General features: G+C 39.3%; 1 protein-coding gene across 13 annotated transcripts in view; it reads left to right on the top strand.

Annotated features, from left to right (window-relative positions):
* The first annotated feature begins 1,167 nt into the window (after positions 1 to 1,167).
* BTRC (beta-transducin repeat containing E3 ubiquitin protein ligase) overlaps positions 1,168 to 22,574 on the top strand; it is a 119,609-nt gene continuing 98,202 nt past the window's right edge. For 3 of the 13 annotated variants that reach the window (XM_056494682.1, XM_056494683.1, XM_056494679.1), the window contains exons 1-2: positions 1,206 to 1,349; positions 17,793 to 17,861. In XM_056494682.1, coding sequence (XP_056350657.1) covers positions 1,302 to 1,349; positions 17,793 to 17,861 — 117 coding nt within the window. In that variant the 5' untranslated portion in view covers positions 1,206 to 1,301. Of the gene's footprint in view, positions 1,350 to 17,792; positions 17,862 to 22,574 lie in introns of all 13 variants that reach the window. The other 10 variants (XM_056494681.1, XM_056494688.1, XM_056494680.1 and 7 more) reach the window with 7 other exon arrangements.

The raw sequence follows: 22,574 nt of genomic DNA, 5'->3' as shown, positions 1-22,574 counted from the left end.
AAGTTCACTTTCGTTCCTGTGTCAAACACAGGAATGAAAACAATGGGTTTGAGCTGCATATGGGCAAGCAAGTGCTGATGTTTGTGGCTGGCTTCTTTGCATTTAAGTAGGGAGAAATTCAGAATTTCTCACTTAAAATGTAGAGCCAGATATATAAATGCAGCAAGGAAAAGAACCTGAGTGTTTTAGTAGATGACAAATTGGCCAGAAATTAGTTTTGTGTTTGCTATAGAGAAGTAAAACCTTACTAGGGTCTTATAGCTGGTATTAAAACCACAGGAAGCAATTCCTCTCTACTGCTCCATACAAGGCAGCTTCAATTTTTGGGCACTGTGAAAAATGTATAAAAACTGTAGAAAGAGATGAGACAAATTTAATAAACAAGAGAATAGAAGCAATGCTGCCACGTAAGCTGGTCTTGTAGGATGTGCAACAGAGAAACAGAGGGAATATGGAAAATAATCTCCTGTCTGTGTGCAGCTGCTAGTCAAGGAATGCTGATCAATTACTTTTTCCTCTTTGCTGCTTCGTACAGCAAAGAAAACTTGGTCCAATTTACAGGGGAAATTGATGTAGAAACATTATTAGAAAAAGGGCACCAAAGCACCACGGGAGGCTTTCTATGTGCAGGATGGCTTTAAACAAGCATCTCTAAAGAACGTCAACCTACTTGATCCATTCCAGTGATGCAAATTTTCCTGTTTCACATCCCCTGTGGACCTTCGGTCGGGTGACATTTCCCAGACATTTCTGGCACCCGGTGCACGGGGCTCAGTTTAGGTTCAGCAGCAACACCCGACCCCGAACACCGACAGTGCGCGAGCACGGAGCGCAGCCGGAGGGCATCAGTGACTCGGGAGCCAGCCGTACCTTCCACCCCAGGGAAGGCCTGCAGCTGGAAAGTGCCCACACGGCACCTGCAGGACGCGCATCCTCATCTCCCTCCCTCGCCCGCCCAGAGCGGCCGCGTCCATCCCATCCGGCCGGCACCTCGCACCGTCATGGCCCCATGTTACTACAACCCCCGTCGGCCCCCTGCACTGCACACAACGCATGCGCCAGCCGGCTCCCAGCGTGCCCCAGATCCGGAATCTGCCGGGATATGTAGTTTTTCCCGTCGCGTCAGGCTTTTGCCAGTGACATGATTGGGGACTCCATTTCCCGTGGGCCCGCGGAGCGGCGCATGCGCTTGCGGGCAGCGGGGTGAGGTGGGGGGGCGCGGGCCAGCGCAGGTTCCCGTCTGCGCTGGCTGCGGCCTTCACTGAGCGGGGGGGGCGGCCCCGGCCCGGCCCCGCTGGACGATGGACCCGGCCGAGGCCGTCCTGCAGGAGAAGGCGCTCAAGTTCATGGTGAGGGGCCGCGGGGGTTGGCGGAGGCGGCGGCGGAGGGTGGGGGCACCTCTGTCTATCTATGGAGGGGCGGCGGGGGGGCGAGATGGAGCGGGGGGCAGTGGGGAAGGGAACCCGGGCCTCGGAGCTGGGCTGGGCCGGGCCGGAGGGCGCTGGGCTGGCGGGCAGGGGAGGGCGGTGAGCGGGGCCCGGGGAGGGGGCGTCCTGCCCGCGGGAAGGGCAGTGAGCACGGTCCCCAGATCGGGCAAAGGGAGCGCTGGGAGGAGGGGGAGGGGGCTGCAGGTGCCACCTGGGAGCGGGAGAAGTTAAAGTGGAGTGAGGCAGGACCTGGCAGAGGGGCCCACAGGCACCCGCAGGCTTTGCGCATGTAATTCTGGGATTTTTTTCTTTATTTGTTCACCTTAGACTATCCTGCTGTACTGCTCACTGTCCCTCTGTAATTTTGTTTTTCCTCCCATTCTACTGCAAGATCACTAAATATTGGCACTTGAGTGTTTCACCTGCTGCTGCAGCAGTATATCAGTGATAGTGACTGCGGGGAGCACGTACATTGTTTAGGTTTTGACTTGGCCTTTGGTATGGAAAACAGTACATGCATCCAAGATGCTCTTCAAATATGGCTAATTTCCATAGATTTGAGTCATGGTGCACTTAAACTGTAGCTTCATTCTTTCTGTCTTCATTTGTTGATATTTCTAAGCGTTTTGGCCAAAAATGTGAAATTTACAAATGAAAATAAAGTGTTGCCAACTAAACTGAATGTAAATTTCAGGTACCCGGAACTGTTCTTTCCCTAAGGATATAATTTAAGTGACTGTGAACACTTGCTAAAAGTTTGTTTTGGATTAGTCCTTCTGGTGGCACAGAATTAAACTTGAGCTCATCAGGAAGAAGGAATTCTATTAAATCTTCAGAACATATGAAATTGAGGAAACATTAGCTGCAAATTGTAATCTCTAATTGAGCTTTGAAACACTTTTTTGGCTTTTGGTTTTTAATCTGGAAGAACTTGTTTCTCTCTTGAGACTTTTTGACCTGTTTGCTAGTAGTCTCCAGGTTTGCCAGATTATTTATAGAGTCTCAGCTAGGTGAAGTGGGAAAAGGCTATGGACACCTAAATCAGCAAGTTAGCAATTAGCAATAATGAATGGTCCTCTTTGGTGTGGGATTGGCCAAATGAGTGTCCCAGATCCTGCTGCACTTGTGTTTGGCCAAGCTTGGTAATTACAACCTGCCTCTAGATAGTGAGTTTCATATCCTCAAAAGTTTCTGCTGAAACATTCTTGTCTGCTGCCAGACAGCATTGTGAACATGCTGTACTGGCGTCTCATACATTACTTTTTTCACCTCCTGTGCTAAGATTCTTAATCAAGGGCTTAGTCCAGGAGGTTTGAGATCATCTGTAAGACTGGGTCTGGAGGCTGAGGGAATCCCTGTCCATCCTGCACCTGTCAGTGTCCCACTCGAACAATACACTGAGAAGAGGCATGACCATGAGAGGAAGCTGCTCTCCTGGGATATGCATCTGTTTAAGAGCACCAGATAAAGGGAAGAATTATCAAGATCAGGCTGCACTGAGAGCTAATAGCCAACCCATATATTCTTTCATGTTTTATTAAAGTGCCTCTTGTATGCAAAATGCTTGTAAAACATGCAGTGAAACATGTGGCTTCCCTCTGTCCACTCTGAACTTTTTTAGGGATTTTTTGCTTACAGGTTGAGAGTAGAGTAAGCAAAGGTTTTGTTAAGCACATCTCAGGCTTTTGCTTTAGTGTGCATCAGTCCAGAACGTGGCTCTTCCTTTAATTCTGCTGATGGAGTACAGTGTTTGTCAGACTTGGTGGGGCCTTCTGGAAGAGTGGCACACATAGATACCTCAGGATACACGAGGAATCAGTTACAAATATCATCTTGGTGCTCCTAGGAAATGTCTTTTCTCTGCCTTGTAGCACTCAGACCTGCTCAGGCACTGCAGTAATGGCACTGGTACAGTTGTCCACACAGAGGTAGCAGATCAGCTCGTGCATCCTCTCAGCTAATGCTGAATCATTCACAGTGGATTACCTTGTCCATCAGAGTGTGTGATACGCTTCATTTGCATCTTCCTTGTTAGCTGGCTCACAGCTTGGCTTGAGGTGGGCTTTGCTGTTAATTATTGATTTTCCCTGAGAGCTTCCCTAGCACCAGTGTAGGTAAATATTCAAATACATTTTAGAGGTGTGAGGCCTGTTATCAAAAGCAGAAGAGACAGTTTTGGTTTTGATATGTGTTTGGGGTAGGTTTCATTTCATATTGAAAAGCAACCCTTTAGGTGGTAGTTTGTTTATGCTTCTCTAGAAAATAATACTTTTTCCACTTAAAATTTTTTGTCATTCACTTTGAGCAGCTCTCTTGAATCACAAGGTTTCTGGCAAGATGGACCTGGTGATTTGATTTTCATTTTAATGTCCAAGAAAAGTGTCATGGGACAGCTTCATCCAGTGCTAATATTATGAATGAAATTATTTTGCTTTAAAGCATCTATATTTGATGCTTTGAAAGACAAACAGTACTCTGTTGTTTTTCTGTATGCTCATCTCTGTGCAACTTTTTGATGGGAGTAGAAGGCAGCTGCCTTCTCACTGTCTGGTGTTTGTTGGCTGGATTACTTGCCAATGAAGCAGTATTGCATTTAACTGATATCTGCTACCAGTTTCCTGGTTAGGAACAATACCTGGTCAGGTACAATATGTATAATCTAATACTTTAAGGTTTAGGCAATTTTTAAAATTTCATTTGCTTACTCAATTTATCTCTGTGTCTTAATAAGACCTAAATTATTCCTGATATTAAGTTCCTGTGTATTAATACTACATAATACTAAGGAACTGCTCACAAGGGAAGACTGTTTTCGCTGGTGAATAAGTGTCTTGTATCATGTGTTCTGCACATCATCTTTCAAAAGTTTTGTTGGTGGGTTGTTTTTTTAGTTTTTTGAATGAAAGATGGTTTATAGATTTAAAATACAATCTTTAAATTAAGTAGTCCAGTATTCTGCAGCTGCAGCAAGGATTTTACCAGAGTGGAACCCGAGTTCACTTCAGCCTCTTTTCTTTTTTATACAGTCATACTGATGAAAGTACACTCTTTATAGAGTACAGTGTATAAGAAACGGATGCACAAGCTGAAGGGAGAGGTGAACATGCCCATTAACCTAAAAAAATGCACACAGAAGTCCCACCCAAAACCCCTTGCCATAGGGAGCTCTGCTTTTATGCATTCAGGAATATGGCATTTCCACAGTCAGAGTAATTTACAAAAGAACAAGAAATCGAGGTGCTCAGTAGTAACTTTCAAGTTTGAATAAATGTTTGAAACTGTATATACAGTATTTAAAGCATGAGTGTGATGGGCTCAACTGAGACTTTGATTAAATGTCATATAAAGTAAACTACATAAGCCTGCATAGAATAGTAGATATTTTTTCAAAGTAGCTTCAAATGGTTCTGTTAAGTATACGAATGTTCTGATGATTATCTTTTTAATTAAAATGAGAAATCTTTGTTTAAAGTGGCATTCTTTTTTACGGCCTGTTACAGTCTCTGTAACAATCATTTCTTAAGTCTGAACGTTTTTAATTCCAGGAATCCATTTATATAAAACTATGTTTAGACTTAATTAAGGAACAATTCTTACAAAGCTTGTAAATAGCCAGGAAAAAAGGGACAGAAAATAAAACTGACATTCACACTTAACAGAATGATTGTTACAAGGTATGTAATATGCTATAAAAATACAATAAAGCCCTTTTTATAAGAGTTCATATTTTTTGTTCCTCATTTTGAAAGGTATTTAAGAAAAATATCAAAGCTCTATGAAGCGACATCTGTTTTCTTGAATGGACTAGTGACAACTTCAGTTGTGTTTAATTAGCAGTGCTTGGAACAGTACCTGACCCGTTTGGGGTCCCATCTAGGACCATTTGAGAGGCAAAAGCTTGATACTTAGAAGAGTTTCACTTTCTCTGTTTTTATGAATTAATTAATTTGCAATGATTCACTGAATTTCCTGGCTCGTGAATAGGAAGGAGTCAGTCTGAGTATTCTTTGTGTTTTTTTTCTGTTTCACCCCCAAAAGAGCATTTTAATTTTGCTTTTGGATGATGGGATTCTAGGAGCTGCTGGTGGGCCTTCCAGTTTCGCAGGAGAACCAGAGCCTTCTGGTTGTGTTTTAAGATCCGTCTGTAGGTTGTTTACTTAGTGGTTTTGCTTTTGTTTTATTGTTTGTTTTGTTTTTTGTTGGTTTGTTTTGTTGTTTTTTTCCCTGGTGTTTTTTTTTTTTTTTTTTTTTTTTGTGGTTGTTGTTGGTTGTTTTATTTTTTAATGAGGGAAAACTCTGAAGTTCATAAATTTTTATATTTGCATGTTTGTAGGAGCTCCCACATAACTGGCAGGTAATATAGTAAAAAATAGTCAGTGTAATTGAAGGCTGAAGGGTAATAAAGTTGGAATTTTTTTTTTCCTGCTTTGTACATGTATGTATATGGAACAGATGGACAAAGGCTTATACTTTAAAAGAGGCTCTGCTTGTACTGAACCTGTGTCATTCATGGTGTCAATAGGACCAGGATTTTTAAGACCTATTATTTGTTAGCTATTTTTGAAAAAATCTTTTGAGAACCTTGCAGTCTTCCCAGTAACATATTTATGGACATTGTGGCAGAGAACCCTGGGTATCCAAAGCAAGGATGTCATGAAAGCAGCGAGAATAATTTTGTAAGCTGGGATAGCAGAGCTTTGCCTCTACAATGTGGGGTTGCAAATCCTGCTTGAATAAACATACCCTTACCAGTTTTTCCAATGGTAATGGAATAGCATCCTGGTTTTTTGGGTGTTGGAACTAGTATATTGTATGGAAAACATTGATTAATTTTCTTCTACCCCAAACTTCATGCAGTAGGTTTTTGTGCACTTGATGCAGGCCTTTGGTACTTCAGTAACTTCACCCTCGCTTCTCTGGTAATGTTTCATTTCAGCCACTTTGCTCCATTAAATGTATGCAATTAGAAAGGCATGTGGCAAATTTGCTATCGCATCACTGAAGTATTTAGTTTCATAGACTTAAAAAGCCAAATTTGTTGCACCATGCTCTCTGCACTGTAATATGTACTATAAACATCAGAGAGAATAGACTGACCTTAATATTTGCTTCTCAGACTAAATCGCCGCCTTGCAGCAGTTATTTCCCACTGAATAAAAAGTTTAATTTCACGCCCTGATTAGTGCTAGTATGTGCAGGTGGATATTTATTTTATGCAGCTAAACTAATCTGCCTTGGCAAATTATTTGCCAGTCAGCAGAGCTATAATTCCTCATGAGTATTTGGTACTAAATTATCATTCTCATTAGTGAGATAAAACAGACTGTTCTAACCACAAAGTTTGGTTAGGCAAAGGGCTTCCTAAATAGTCTTTGGAAAATACAAGATGTGTGGTGGCCTCAGCATTCTCAGTATCCTAAAATGGTTTGTGATATACAAAAAGGTAATGAGGATTTTAGAGGAAGAAAATAAAATTGTTCCATAGTTGTGTATCATGTCTAGAGGTAAGGTAGGAATGCACAGTGTTCAGAGATCACCTCTTTAAGGGGTGCCTAGTGAAGAAAAAAATCAAATGGTCATCTTTGGTTGGCCACTGGAAGCACTCCAAGCTCTGATATCTAGGCCATAAATGAGATTAAATATAAAGTTATGTTGTTTCCTTCTTTATTTTCAGTGCTAGCAGCTACTGAGTTAACAGAAATAATGACTTGAGACAAAAAGTCAAATGGTTGAGGAAACTTCCTGGTCTGGTCTCATTTAAAATTCGTTCACACTAAAAACATTTTAAGTTGGGATCAGAAAGTATTTCCTGACATACAAATGTTGAGTGGATTTGTTTGTCAAGTGAATGTGTTCATCCATTGTTTTCTATGGATTCTACTGTTTTGGTAGTTTGTTTGTACTATGAAACATGTTAATGAAGATACTTATTTTCTGTTACAAGAACAGTAATTTATACCTGGAAATTAGGAATTCTCACCAAGTTTTGTGTGAAGGGATTCCACTTTTTTTTTCATCTTTATATGGGTTGTCGTATTAATTTTCTCAGTGATTACTGCAACAGTATTTAGGGTCACATTTGAGACCAGCAAAACCAGCAATCTGAGTAACTTGATTTTCTTTGTATAAAAAGTATTCATGCTGAATTCATCAATGCAGATGGAATAAGCTGTTTTCTTACTTCCTTGTCTGCTTATATTGTGCCATCTTAAAATCTATGCATGCTGGTGAGATTTGTGTAATATTTAACTGTCCTCAGTAGCAAGGTTAACTGGTATTTCTGGTAGTGAGTATTTTCTTCAGTCTTTCTAATACCTTCCTTGCAATTCAGGAGATGCTCAACAAGGCATAATCTTTATACATTTTAAGTGATTTTGCACAGAAGGGCTGAATCCACTGTGTGTTCAGCTGTGGAAGCTGAAAATTAATTGTAGCATAGCAGCGTCCAGTGGCTGCAGCTAAAGAGTAAGTGCTCAAAATACAATTAATAAGCAATCAAACATGAAGCTGTTCCCCTGACAGGATACTGATTAGTGCTGTGAAAAACTTCTTGATACCGCAGAAATGGCTGAAAATAAACATCCTGGGAATTGCATTAAGTATTTCCTGCTTATTAAACAACAGAGCATTTCTAATACCAGTTTTTCTGAGGTGCTGGGGAACATGCTACCCCTGCATGCAGAAAGAGAAAGCTGAAGCTCAAAAATTTGCCGGGGGTCATGGACTGGCAGGATTTGTGTAGGGTGATATGGTACACTGATAATAGAAGGCAGAATACAAAGAAAACAGTTCTTCTAATAGCTACCCTTGTGCTTCTGACCATGTTTTGGTTAATTTTACAATTGGCTAGCCACCTGTTAAGATAACCCATTTTATCATTAAACAAAATTAATTTTAAAAATGGCTTGAAACTGTCTGATTTTAATGGGATCTGAATATTCTTAGTTTTAATCTGCCTCATGAGGCTTGTCTTTCTTCTGGGAAGTACATTGTTACATCATTAAAATATCATCCCCTACTGAGAGAGAAATCGGTCCCATTCACTAAATGGCAATGCTGAAACAATGACAAGTATTTCTAAAAACTGCATTAAAATTCATTTTTTGTCTCTTTGATGTGCAAGTTCTGTGGTCCCATTAACCAATGGGTGCTCAGCCTGTTTGCCACTGTGCGTGCACAGCCAGATTTGTTAGCTGGGATGGCAGAAGGGCTCAGAAGCAGACATGATGACTTTGAGTTTTAAATTATTTCACTTTTCCACAATGATTGTGCTTGGAAACAAATGACTGATCATAATTTTGCACTCTCTAGCTACTTCTAGTCCTCCTCTGTACTAAAAATTGAGAAACATCTGATTTAATTTTCCTTCCCCCAATGCTAAAACAGGGTCTTGTGCCATCATTTTGATGAGAGCAACAGAAAGGAGAAGATGAGGAAGAATGGGAAAGCTCAGCAAGGGGTCTTTCTAGTCTTCTTGAGGGAAGGACAGAAGTGTTTTCAGTCTGTGGGCAGAAGCCGTGCAGCCTCTTGGCAGAATCCACTGGAGTAACCAGTTTGGACTGGAAGCAGCAAAAAGGCCTAATGCTGCTTTAATTTGCTTCATCCCATGGTGAGAAGAGAAAGGTTGCAGGGGCATACTACCAAGGAATGAAGAAGTTCTTAAGTGTTAGCTATAACAATAAGTGTGTTCTTTTAACTATAGTCTAGATGGGCCTATCTTCTTCAGAAGCACCTGAAGCAAACCAGATCTGAAGAAGATGATAGAGTGGGAATTTGGATAACACCAGCCAGTGCAGAACTCTGGTATGAATTTTGTCAGCTGGCTTTGTGCCCTAGATGTTCGTAGGAATACTGTCTCGTGATATTTCCATCTTAGGACATAGTTATTCTTAAAGAATTGAGGAGGTTCTTTTTCCCCAAATATAGTGGGATGGTTGAAACACTGTAGAGAAAGGTGATGGCAGTCTTTGCTTGGATACTAATCAGAGCTGGACTGTGTGCTGACTAGAAAAGAGTCTGAATATTTCTGTGCTTGCCCATAGAGCAACCAGAACAGTCTCTAGTTGTTTCAGGGAAAAATGGTCTATCGTGAAAGTCTGTCATACAATGTAGTCAGTCTCCCTGTCTACACACATCATTTGTAATTTATTGTGAGAGCAATACAGAATGGAGCAGTGTTTATGTGGGAGTTGCTTTTAGTTTATGGATAGTTGGCCTTGAATTCTGTCTATTAGGAAGATGTTGGCGATTCTCCAGAGGGGTGGTTCATTGGGTCTGCTCAATGCCCTTCCTTCTTATATGCCAAAATTGTCAGCATGATTGAGAAATGAAGCCAGCTATCATTCATCTCCTGCAAATTAGAACAATGAGAAGGAGCTGTAGTCTCAAGAAGCGATGGATTGATCTTGTTTTAGAAGATGAGTCTTAGAAGCATTTCAACAGAAAGAAATCCAGATAATGTTAATAGCCTCTTCAAATGTGACAGAAGGTATTTCCTCTTGCTAATATATTCAGAAGGACAAAAATCTATATTTCCTTTACTTTTTGTAATTTTTTCCTTTTTGTTTTTCCTTCTCTGGACAAGGAATACTCCAGTGAAGTATATTGCTCTAGTATTTTGTTAAAGCTGTTGTTATAAGCAAACATAAATCCCTGCAAGTTTTTTAGTGACAAGAAAATATTCCCATGATCTCACTGACCTTAAAACAGCAATTTATGTGGAGATGGTTAAGGACACGTCAGTGGAAGACACGTTGGTGTTGGATTGGAGTAGGTCTTGTGGAGCATGGGTTCGAGCCTGATATTGGCAAAGTAATCTCTAAAGCTTTTGCAAGCTACTAAAAGCAGTTGCTAAGTGGAATTCGCTTTGCTATGCCATTGCAGAGCTGTTCAAAATTTGACTACTTTAAAAGTCAGAATCCCCGTTCTTATTTTCCTGCTTAACTCCATTCATGGCTAATTAATTCTCATTTGTTCATATGCCAATGGCCTTGAGCTTAAACAGCTCTCCTTATTCCCCTGAGTTCATCTGCAGATATTTGTGGAGACCAACTGTATTCTGCTCTGTGCTGAATCTGGTCAGGCTAAACCAGCATTCTTTAATTTATTTTTCCTTCTGTTGTAGGACATTTCCTGGAACTTTTGATCATCCTAGTAGACCTTTTTAAACAGCTGCAAAATTTGATTAGTCTTCCTGAAACACGAATGACCAGAACTATACAGAACATTCCAGGAAATATTTTATGGATTCTTTGTACTAAAGCAGTGATCCTAATTCCTCTCTTCTGGGAATTTTTTACTTTATACAATATCCTGTAGTAGTATTTGACATTTCTGTGGCCCATCTTATGGGTGAGCCATCATTATCTAATGACTAACATATCCCAGGGCCAATTCCTTCTTCTCAGTTACTGAGTTCCTAATTTATAATGGAAATAATGTGACTTTCTGATTTATATATACATCATGTGTTCTGTTACCAAATCTTCATGATGCTTTGTCCTATATATTTATGATGCCTCTTTAATTTCATTAGCACATCGGTAATTCTTGAGTATTTTAGATGTTAATGAGGGTATTTAACATTAATTTCAAGAACAATAATAGATTTCAACAAGGATCATTCTCTGTACAGCTTAATGGTTCCTTTTTCAAAATGGCATGTGATGCTCTACAGATTTTAGTTTCTTAGCCTCCTTATAACTCTGATATTAATCCTAATCCTCTTCATTTTAACTAGTAACTTCCTACATGTCATCTATCAAATGCTTAGCTGCTTCTAATTTGTCTGGACTTCAGTGATCTTCTTAAAGAAGAAGATTGGGTTAGTCTAGGACTAATTCTCATTTGTTCTAAATTGGGAGTAGGTTTACTTAGCCTTCCATGGTGACTGTTTCGTTTTGGCAATAGTTAGTCTCTGTAGATTTCCTTTCTTGGGTGACAGGACATACTGTTTGTCTGTGTTTTGGCTTTGGTTTTTTCTTTTTTTGGCCAACCATTTCTGCAACATTTTAGATTCATTCTGGTTAGAATTACAGATGTTTGTGCCCTGTGAGGGGGTGCTCATTAGTGTCTTCAGTAGCTACTGTTGCCCTTGCTTCATTCTGGCATAGTTGTCCTCCAAGAGAGCAGATTATGCTTTGGTGTTTCTTGATTGAAGGAAGGTTTGCTCTAGTTAAGCCAAGCAAAGGAACATTTGTGTCCTGTGGTAGGAGTTGAGAACTGCCGTGGAGCTGAACTTGGTACAGGGTATTTACATAATGAAAAGAAATTTAATATATTTTGGTAAGTTTTTGAGGCAATTAGTTACGGATTCCAAATCACTTCTGATGAGTGAAAAGGTCCTGCATTGTAATTGTAGCAGAGTGCTTTGTAAGGGAAATGTATTTGGACAGAGTGACCATTCCTGCAAAAGGAAGTGTTTTGGTTACATTATTTAACAGGAAAATGTTTGGCTAGTGCTGGAGCCTGCTCAGAAGACAAGAGCTCAGTAGCTAAGCAGAAAATATGGTGGAGTGCTGGAGTGTGCCCTTCAGAGTGTTTCCTTCTCTTTAGAAAAAAAATGTTATTCCTTTTACAGATTTGTCTGCTTAATGCTTGAACTGCAGATTTCCTCCCAGGATAGTTGTTACAGACCTGTAACCCATCTCTCCTGAATGCTTTTTTTGTCTATTACCTAAAATTCAGCAGGAGATAGGGAGGGTGAAAGTTAATACTTCAGGTTTTTATGCTGATTATGGAGATTGTAGTTTTCCAAACTTAATTTGGTTTGCCTGGGCTGTATTTTTTTTTTTTTTTTAAAGTACAGGACTTTCTATTCCTGATGCTCTGAATTTCAGTGAAAAATTAGAATCCAGGTGAGCTCTCTGACTTTTCTATGGACTTACAAAAAAGAAACACAATACTTGGAAGGCAGCAGCTTCATTTTGTTGATCTCTGGACAAGCTTCCAGCTGCTGTTTTATACATAAATACTTGCACTGTGGATGTCATTGTTCTTGTTGGATACTTACCTGGCACATATTCAGAAAGTAGCATGAGAAATGGTCTTCACCACAGATCTTGCAGTCTTGAGGGAAGCTGGATATAGCACTTGAATTTCATACCTAAAATTTCAAATGGTTGTGAAATCAAGCATGGGCACAAAGAGAATCTCCACACTGCTAGAGTAAGCATGTTTGTGGTGCAACCTTGCTGTTACTTTGTTCAGAGATTAGTGGAGTGCTGTAATGCATCTCCGTTTGGTTTTCAGTACTGTAGCTTAGTATTCTTGTGAGCCCTAAAGAAGGTATCCAGTGTTTCATGTTACAGAAGTAGTTTATTTACCTGGTTGCTGCTGCTCTTGAAGGATATAAAAAAACCCCTTGCATCTGTTTATCTGTCAAGGAGTATAAATAGACACTCTCCAGTGGGAGTTGGTTTTGAGCACATCTCAGTCAACAAACTCAGCAGATTCATTATGGAGCTGGAGTAGCCATGTTCACCACGTGCAGTGAGCTCATTAATTCACAGGCAGTCAGAGCCTACTGTTGGAGAGTGCTGTGTCCTTCGGAAGGAGTTTGGATCAAGCTGTGAGACCTGACAGTCAGCTGACTTAGTGTTTGTTCATTCTTTCTACAAAATATCACAAAGGACACACTTAAATACTGGCAACTGAAGCTTTTAGGATCAGATAGCTCATGGGTTTTTCTCCTAATAACAATGAAAGATTTTGAAATAGTGTGTTTGGTTTTGTTGGAGTCCACAGATCTAAATATGCCTTTTTTTGAGTGTTGCTTTGGCAGTAGAGTCTGGGATCTGTTTGTTCCATGAAGCTGTATATTCTGTAATAGGAATTCAGTTTATTGCTGTAATGGATGCAAGCTCGTTACAAGTTCTAGGCCACAGGGAATACTTTCCTTTCTGTGGAAATCATCTCCACTGGACAATCTTCAGTGCAACTGGCCATGCCCTTCCATGTCAGTGACTGACAGATCTAATTCTGCTTTTGTAGCCGAGAGCCTGTTAGTTAATGGAGTCGTGAATATTGTTACTCAGAGGCAACCTTCAGAGTATTAAAATGCATTATTCCTGTTCTTCACTTGATATTTATCAAACAAGGTGTTATATCCAATGAATTCAATGCTATTGTCAAATAAATACTGTGTGTAGATCATGACTTAAAAGAAATGGTAACACAAGTAGCTTCATCATTGCTTTGCAGTGATGGAGAGAGGCGAGTTTAGTTTGCTTGTTTAAATCCTATGTGATGGAAACCCAGAGTGAATGTCTTCTCTGAGGAAACAGCAAGCATTATGGGTGATATGATCAGATTAATAAGATTCTTAGTACATATATATTTCATACAGGTCTCCACTGTTTTTCCCCCCCTCATTTCTTCTTACATGGAAGCAGATGAAATGCAGAAGCAGCAGTACTGCCTTGGAAGTATCATAGTATGTTTCCTTTCATAATTATCATTCTTGACATATTTATCCTTTCTTATGGAAGTGAAGATGCAGATATTTAAGAACCCTTCTTGCACAAAAAAGCCCAATTTCCGCTCAATACTTAATTAGCACTTGTTTATGACACAGCATCTGATTTGATTTTCGAAACAAATTGCACAGTAAAGAGGCTGATATTTAAACTGTATAGTAACCACAGCTCCAGCTGTGACTCAAATCTTGTAAGCCTTCAGGGGTTGTGTTTAGGCTTAGAAAATAGGAATTCAGGCCTGTAATTAAATGTCCTCTGAAAACCAGCCTTGGTAGAGAAGTGGAGAGGGTACCACTGAATTTTAAATTACTGACTTGTTCTCAAGAATCATTCCGTTGTTCTGGGCCTTGCTAGGGGCTGCAGAAATAAAATGGATTAAAAATGGAAGAGTAGATTACTAAAGGAAAAAAAGTCAGGAGTTGCAGACAAAGAGATGAGCAAAGTAAGTTATTTTGGCTCCAGTTTATGGACAGATGCAATATATGTAATTCTAATATATGGCTAACATATAGATAACAAGTTCTGTGGACATCAGAAAGACTAGAGAGAGAGTAAAGATTTCATACACAGTGAAATTGCATTTCAGAACTGTGAGTAAGGTGCTGATGGTTGTGGAATAAGCCATCTGTGGTAATGGAAGGCTCATTTTTAAAGCAAGGCCTCAATAATAAACATGAGTGTTTTGGAAAATGAAGTAGACTAGGTTATATTACAAATTAGTCACTCACCTAAATTAAAATGTGAAATATTCACAAAATAGCATGATAGGAATTAGGAGTTAGAGTGCTTGCAGAGTTACTTTTTGACAAAAGCTATCACTGTCAGTGCTATTGAAAAAAAGCAAAATTCCCCAAGCAGCCCGACTTCTAGTCAAGGAAAATGCTGGAGCAGATGCTAAGAGAAAATACTGTGCTTATGAATGGTATTGAACCATGAGCATAAATGATGTGTGCTCATGAAAATACAAAAATGAGTAGGTCTTGCTGGGCAATTAATTGTATTGCTGATGGAATTGCTTTGAATGGATCATAATCATGGAAGGGTTTAGTGTTGATTTATAAATTAATACAGCTTTCAAACAAGACAGTTTTCTGGGTCCCACATCTTTTTAAGGCTGGAGGGAAGAGGTGCAATTTTATTTTATTTTTTTAGATTAGAAGTCCTCTTAGAGTCCTGTCTGCTGTCATTGGGATACTGCAACTCAGAATACTTTAACCAGATATATTACTTTAATTGCCTCTCTCTGCTGAAGAATGCATTCCTAGGTGTCATTTACAGTGTGCCTTGGAAAACCACAGAAATTCAGAATTTAGGAGACTGGCTAAACTTTTACAGCCAATCATCAATCTGAGAAATTTTAATTAAATTATGCTTTTCTATTGTGCTTATTTTGATGTAAATGGGGACTCACTTGTGCAAATATCCCACTTTAATGGCATAAGCATCAGTATGTGGGTAATGACACACATACCTTGTGCTGGTAAAATTTGCTTCTCTTTATGTAGTCTCATTTCTTCTTAGATGAGAGTAGACAAATGCAGAGGAGACACACCTCATTGAGAGGATTTTGCAGATACAGTATTGAGGGATGAGTGATGGGTCTTAGTTTCTCCTATTTTTATGTTTCACTAGTCAGTATTGGAAAATAAATCGAGTTTGCAGTAGCTGCTGACCTGCTGAAAGTCCTCATTGCTTTTATTTCAATACTCAAGTAACTTAACTTTCGAGTCACAAAAAATTGTGTTGGTAACAGTTGTCTGAATAGAAATACAGTGTTATCTTTACTACTGGAAACACTTCTGCTGAAGAGTAATCCTGTTGCTGGCAACAGATCTGTTGATACACTCACATATTTGCAGGACCAGGGTCTTCAAATTAAATGGCTCAAGTCAGTGTCTTAAATCAATTATTCAGACTGCTCTGGACTGATGGGCTAGCAGATGTTAAGCAGCTCATTCGTCCGAAGAGCTTGACTGTTACCCTTTAATTTGTAGGTTAGGTGACAGAAACAGAAAAAAAATGAAGTAATTTTTCACAATTTGTTGTAAATGCAATTTTGTTTCTATCATCACAACAATTGTGTGAGCTTGGGCACTTCTGAGTCTGGTCTCTCTATTTCTGACACTGATTTTCAAATGATTATTATTTCTGCTTGTTTATCAGGACTTTTTTTTTTTTCTGGATAGATGCCTACTGGGCTGTACTACTTTGAAAAAGAAACTTGAGGCAGAAGTAAAATGTGTATTTCTGTAGTGTTCTTGCTAGATATGCAGCTCTTCATAGAGTTTCTTCCATTTCCAAAGCACATAGAAATGTCAAGAGCTCCTCTCAGCAAATCTGTGAGGTGGGTTAAATGAGTGTTGTCCCCATTTTACAGTCATAGAGAGACTAACCACCCACGTCATTAGTGCTGAAGGAAGGATTAGGTCTTGGAGGATGATGCTTCTAGCTGTGTGAGAAGTCTCCTAAAACATAGTTTGTTAATGTTTTAAGCATTGCAAGTCCAATCCAGGTGAATGCAGTAACCAGACATACTTGACTTTAATTTATCACACAATAGTGGTTATTAAAATTCAAGTTCAACTGAGATCATTGGCTGGGACACCAGGGCATAATCTTCCTACTACTTTGAAAGATTTAGGAGGATTTAAATTGAAACTGGAGAGAAGCAAAAATAACAAGCTCAAAGTATACTGTAAAATCCTGAGTTTTTACTTCTCTTTAGAGGCAAGATTTTAGTCTGGTCTAGTTCTTATTTTGTTTTCGAATTCAAAGGCTGCCCACCACAGGTATGAAGCTTTGTCATTCAGTTGTAACACATTTTTTATCTCCAACAAATTGTATTTTTTTCGTGTTGCAAGTACCAAAGTGGATGCAGTTTGTACAAACTAAATATTGTTTTGACTCAAGAACAAGTTAGAGTAAGTTCATCTTCAGTAGAGACATTCTGAAAATGAGTAAGTTTTTTCCAGCCTTCCAGGAGGAGTGGTAGGGCACACATCTGGTTGGAGGGGAAGTACTGTGAGTTAAGAAATGGATTGTGAAGTAGTTTCTTGGAGTAAGAACAACTTGGTGTTTGTGGATGTTCTGTCGGGTCCTGTTGCTTAGATGTGATTTTAATTTCTAAGCATCTAGTTTTTTGGGGAGAGAGGGAACACTTGAAAACACTTGAATGTGGGAGTACCTTTGAACTACAGTCATCCTAGGCAGTGTTTTGGAGTTTGTTGCATACTTTTTCCTAGCTGTAAGTTACACTGTATATGTTTTGTGCTTCTAGAGCAATTTGATGTCTTGCCTTTTCTTCAATCCAATAAAGCATGAAAACAGTAAATGGGGGGGACATTATATTTGTCAGTTGATTTGAGGCATAATTTATGGCTGTGTGTAAGTATAATAACCTGTTACCCTGGTATTAAGGCTGCACCTCTTCAGGAATTTTTTGTCATCTCTTCATGTTGTCCTGTGTCTGGTCTGACCATGTTGAGGATGGTAACTGTGTAAACACTCATAGCTTGACTACTGCTGTTTTGACACCATCTGCTTTTTATGTAGTGTCAAAAGCATTAATGACCATTAGTCTTTGCTACTGCAGCCACCACAGAGGCTGTGCTTATCTGAGCGCATTTTTGTGGAAATTAAAAAAAAACAAAAACCTATATATACTGAACTGAAATGTAAAATGGTGGAAAACATAAAAATTGTGACTTTACTAAAGAAGTGTTGTTAAAGCAGCTGATATCAGAGCAGTAAACAAGAACTAATCTGGGGACTAAACCTTCATATGCGGCTTTAAAAAATCTGCATTGTTTAAAATGCTCCAGAATTTAGACTTAGGTTAGCTAGGTCCCAGTGTAAAAGGAGGTCTCTCTTTATGTCTATTCTCTCCTAGCCCCGAATACACATGCCAAAAGATGGATTTCAACTTATATCTTCTGGATACCAAGCATGGCTAAAGCAGGTTGGACTGTATTATTGTTATTCATCTCATGTGAGGGACCGTGTTGGACACCTGTGCTTGTCTCATTAGTGAAGTACATAAATGAGGGTGTAATGAAGTTACAGTGCCATGTTAGCTGATACCCCTCATAGCCATCACTGTTTTGTGTTTATGCATGCTGTGTTTGTATAACATTTTCTCACCAGTCTGATGAATGTGCACTTCCTGTAAATAAAAGTTCAAAATGCAGTCACCTGGAAGCGAAGAGGGTCAGAGACTGAAAACAAATCTACAACAACAGCTTGAATTACTGAATTAAAATGGGTCTTCAAACACCGAGCTGCATGGTGGTGGTGCTGGTAATAATGGGGAGGCCACTGGGTTAAAACTCAAGAGAATTGCATCTAGCATCTAATTCAGATCTGCCTGGGTGAATCAAGTATGGACACTTACTCACATCACATAACAATTGTGCAGTTTGACACAGTCTGACACTGTGGGGAGTCCCCACTCGGAAGTGGCCTAGTGCTATATTACTCTGGCTATTATTAAAGGCCAGGCTTTAGATGTCTCAGCAGTCTGCCTCTAGCAATTGCTGTCAGCTTTTCACTTTTGTGAGTGAAAAATCCCCCTTCAGAAAAAATAGCTTAATTTACAAATGGCCTGTACAGATCTCTTCTCTGATGAACGTACATATATGATGAATCCTGTGTCCTTGAGAATACATGGCTTAAAGTTGCTGTTTCTGTAGAAAGCCAGAATGTGTTGTTATGGCAACAAAAACTGGAAATATGAAAACAGCACAGATAAGCTGCATCCTGTTGTCATGGCAACTGCAGTTGTAAAATGACAAAACATGGTGATGAAGGGATCTTCAAGGTGGTACCATGAGCCCAACATAAACAAAGAGCCAAGTCACTTGAGCAGAGTGTGAGAATGAAAAGCTGCATCAGCAAATCCCCTTAAATATGAGTGTTTCATTGAAGGTGCTAGCAGGATGGTTTTGATTGTTCCCAGTCTTGTGTCAGTATCTTACAAGCAGTAGGTAGTAACTTGCTTGTGCAAGCTGCTTGCTGCTGTCAACTTATATTGACTTCCGTGAAACTGAGCAGAGCTTGAACACCTATTAGAAGATGGGCATCAAGTTTTGTATTTGCAAACCACGTCATTGAATGAGTGATGTACTGCAAAGGTGAAGTGTCCTTTGGAGCTTCTTTCCGAGGCACCGTTTCTGTATCTCTCTCCTCAAGTCCACTCTAGTGAAGGTCAGCTGGGACACTGAAGCTTATGTTTTCTTGATTTAAACTTTGCTGAGCCGGAGGCAAGGTGTCTCACAGGAATCTCAGCTCTGCAATTATTGTCTCACAGAGCTCAAGTTTGTTGACCTATGGGGCATGGCATCAGTTTCTGTTTCTAATGTGGGTTGGGAGAACAATAGGAAGAGGGTTGTGTGGCTGTTCTGTTTTCCTTTAACTTCTGAGGCAAACAGACCAGCCTTATATTACCAGTGATCTGATGCAGGTGGGGTATATACTTTTTGCACTCTGAAAAATGCTAAGGGGGTAAAAAGCCTAAAATGCACAGTAAATTTTCCAAGGAGGCTTAACACTGGGCAAACTCAAATAATAGAAGAACCTGCACTTTTTGAAAAATATATTTTTGTAAGCATGCTTTCCCTTTGTTTTTTAGTTTATTGATATTAGTTCTAATGTCTATCTCAATCTTCTTACTCCTTGATCCAAGGAAAAGTTATAAAACTGCGCTTGTCATCAGCAGACACTGTTGTAGAAATAGCTTTGCTATTCCAATTTCGTGCTGTGATTTCACCACAGGAAGTGTAAGGGTAAAGCAGTTGATATAAAGGCTGGGAAGAGCTTTCATGAGGTTAAATTTTTTTGAGGTGGGTTTGATTTGATATAGGATATCTGTCAAAGGTACTACCTGTAGGATTCCTTGAAACTATGTATTGAGAAGAAAGCCACTTTTGATGTATGTAAAAGCATAATCTACTTATGCATACAGATGGAATGGGGGCTGTGCATCAGGTTTATTCTCCTGTTGTCTGTATTTTTAACAGGATCCTAACTTAATGATTTTTTTTTCCTCAGCATGGCTGAGTATTGATCTGCTGCCTGACTTATACAGAATGTGAGAAGTATCCCAGTAACACATTATATTAATGTGGACTAAAAGCAGTTTATATTACAGATGAGGTGGAGGAAGATGGAGTTCTGCAAGACTGGACACATACTATAAATATCCATAAAACTGACAATTTTATCTAAAACCAGTGCTGGCTGCATTTGCGTATTTTCAGCCTTCTTAAGCTGGAGATAATAGTTGAACACTACCTGAGCATGGGTTGCCCACACTAGTGTCATTACCCTCTGCCCTTTAATGGCAGGTTTTATATTTAATGTTGCTGTGCTGCAATGGAGAATTGTGTTGTGTTCTTATGTGGGTTAGAGGAAATACACTACCAGTTCCAGAAATACATGTTGCTTTAAGATTGGCATTTTGTGTAACCTGCATTGTTCTCTTTACTCTATCTCTTTCATTTTTAGGTGTTTGTCTTTTTGTAGAAGATACAGTTGGTTTATTCAGCCTTGATCTTCATTTAAACTTGTGACTTGCTAGCAGTTTGTAACATCCTGTCACCTAGATGCTGACCCTTTGGAGACAAGCCACAATTGCCTTCTGAAGGGAGAAAGGGAGGGAATGTTTGTGTATAAATACAGTCAATAGACATGTCATTTTAATTCCTGTATTATATGGGCACTTTCTGTAATTTAAGACAAACTATGTAACTGGGCAAGAATAGCTAATTAGGCAATACACAAAACATAATTTTGATTACATAAACGGGGAAGTAAAAGTATCATTTTAGGTGGCTTCTGAAACATGGTAATTCAGAGTTAATGCCTCCCTTTTTCATAGCATTGTGAGCAAGTATGCATCATGTAGGATACATAATGTAATGCACTCATCTGAGCCTTTCTGCCTCCCACTGTCTTTTTGTAGTACAATTTTTAAAGCCAAGTTATAAACCTGTAAATGTGTTTTATGCTGGAAATTCTTGGTGATACCTTAACTAGATTGGTACCAGCAAAGGCCAGTATAATCAAAACAAGGCACTTTAGATATTAATGGCCTGCACTTCAGTGAAGTCAGCTGGAAAAGAGAGTGTAAAAACCAGGACTGTGGTGAAACCAGGATTCCGCTGCTAGAATTGCACTTTGCTGAGAGAAAAATGAAATTATTCTGGATATATTTTGGTTTTGTAATTTTGTCATTTAGTATCTTTTACTTAACTGCTAAAACATCTATTTTCAGTGGATCCATATGCTTTTTAAAATTCAGATACCAACTCCTTGGGTGGAAAGTTGAAATAGGATTTCTTTCTGCAGTTCATTTATTAATACTTGGCATTCATATAGTACATTATGTCCTGAAAGTGCTATGCAGGCATATCAGTTATCCTTGAAACACTTTTGTGTGGTAGGTGCATAACAATAACTCTGAGAGATTTTATGGAATTAAATAAAGCTCGAGATGAGAGAAAAATCTAACAAAACTTCCGTTTCATCTCTCCACCAATATAGATGGTTTTTTCTCTGCAGTTTGTGTCATGAAAATAGAGAGAAGTTCTAGAAATGTTCCAAGATGAAGAGGTTTCAACACATTCCTTAGGATGCTGTATTACTCTGCCCAAACTCATGAGGAATTGTTTGGAATTGATCAGGCTTTTGACACAGAATTGTAGAATCATTCAGTTTGGAAGATACTTCTAAGATCATCTGACATAATGGACCTTAGTAGCAACTGTGTTTTCTTGCTTGCCAAATAGCCACTTGGTCTTGTAAGATCTCCATTTTAAGCCTTAACATAGTTTCATGCTTTAGCCCTTGGTGAGATTGCTCTTAGTAAGTTTGGTGTTGTTTAAAGAAGCACACACAAGTCTCTGCAAGTTTTACTCCTTAAAGAAGAATATGGCACCTGAATCTTAAAGCTCTGCAGCTGCACTGGTTTGTATTTATCAGCTTCATGCATTAAAGAGCTATAATTATGAAACATTAGTTATTGTCGTGTTCAGATATGATCCATACAAGTTCCCTCAAGCACTTGGCAAATGAGGATCTTGTGCACCTTATAGATAGAAGTTGGCCCCTTGCTGGGGCAGGTGGTTTCTGTTGACTTGAAATCACAGAGGTTGAGCTCTAGTTACTGCTCTTTAGGGAAAACATTTCTTCACATTTACCTAAAAGCTGTGATTTGATCCTCCCAGATCCCACTCAGGTAAGTTATTATTTGGATAATCTGAATACCAAGTGCCTTATCTTTGATATTTGAAAGTAGTTAGTGAACTGGTATATCTTGTAAAAAGTTACTGTTAACTAGGGAGTTACCAGAAGATTAGAGAAGCGTTTGCATAATACGTATGTTAAGGAAAATTTACCGAGCAATTACACGCAAAGTGGGTGGCTGAAGGAAAAAGAACCCTTTACAGCACTTGGAGCTCTGTGTGCACAGCAAAGCTGGCAGAATGTAGTAACAGCCTGAGGGTGAAAGGGAAAACTGCTGCACTGAAGTCAGTGATCTGTACCAGGGTAAGAAGTCCAGTATTACCTATGTTTGGAATTTAGGAAGAATGTTATAATTGAATCCTAGTGGCATGTTTCAGCCTCTGATTTGTGGGACCTAATTGTTTGGAAGTCAAAGCCTGGTTGTCCCAGA

This window comes from Oenanthe melanoleuca, chromosome 6 (genome assembly GCF_029582105.1).
Source record: "Oenanthe melanoleuca isolate GR-GAL-2019-014 chromosome 6, OMel1.0, whole genome shotgun sequence".
In the NCBI taxonomy this organism is placed as follows: domain Eukaryota; kingdom Metazoa; phylum Chordata; class Aves; order Passeriformes; family Muscicapidae; genus Oenanthe; species Oenanthe melanoleuca.
The sequence above is the reverse complement of the archived record's forward strand: the minus strand, read 5'-3'. Positions and strand labels throughout refer to the sequence as shown.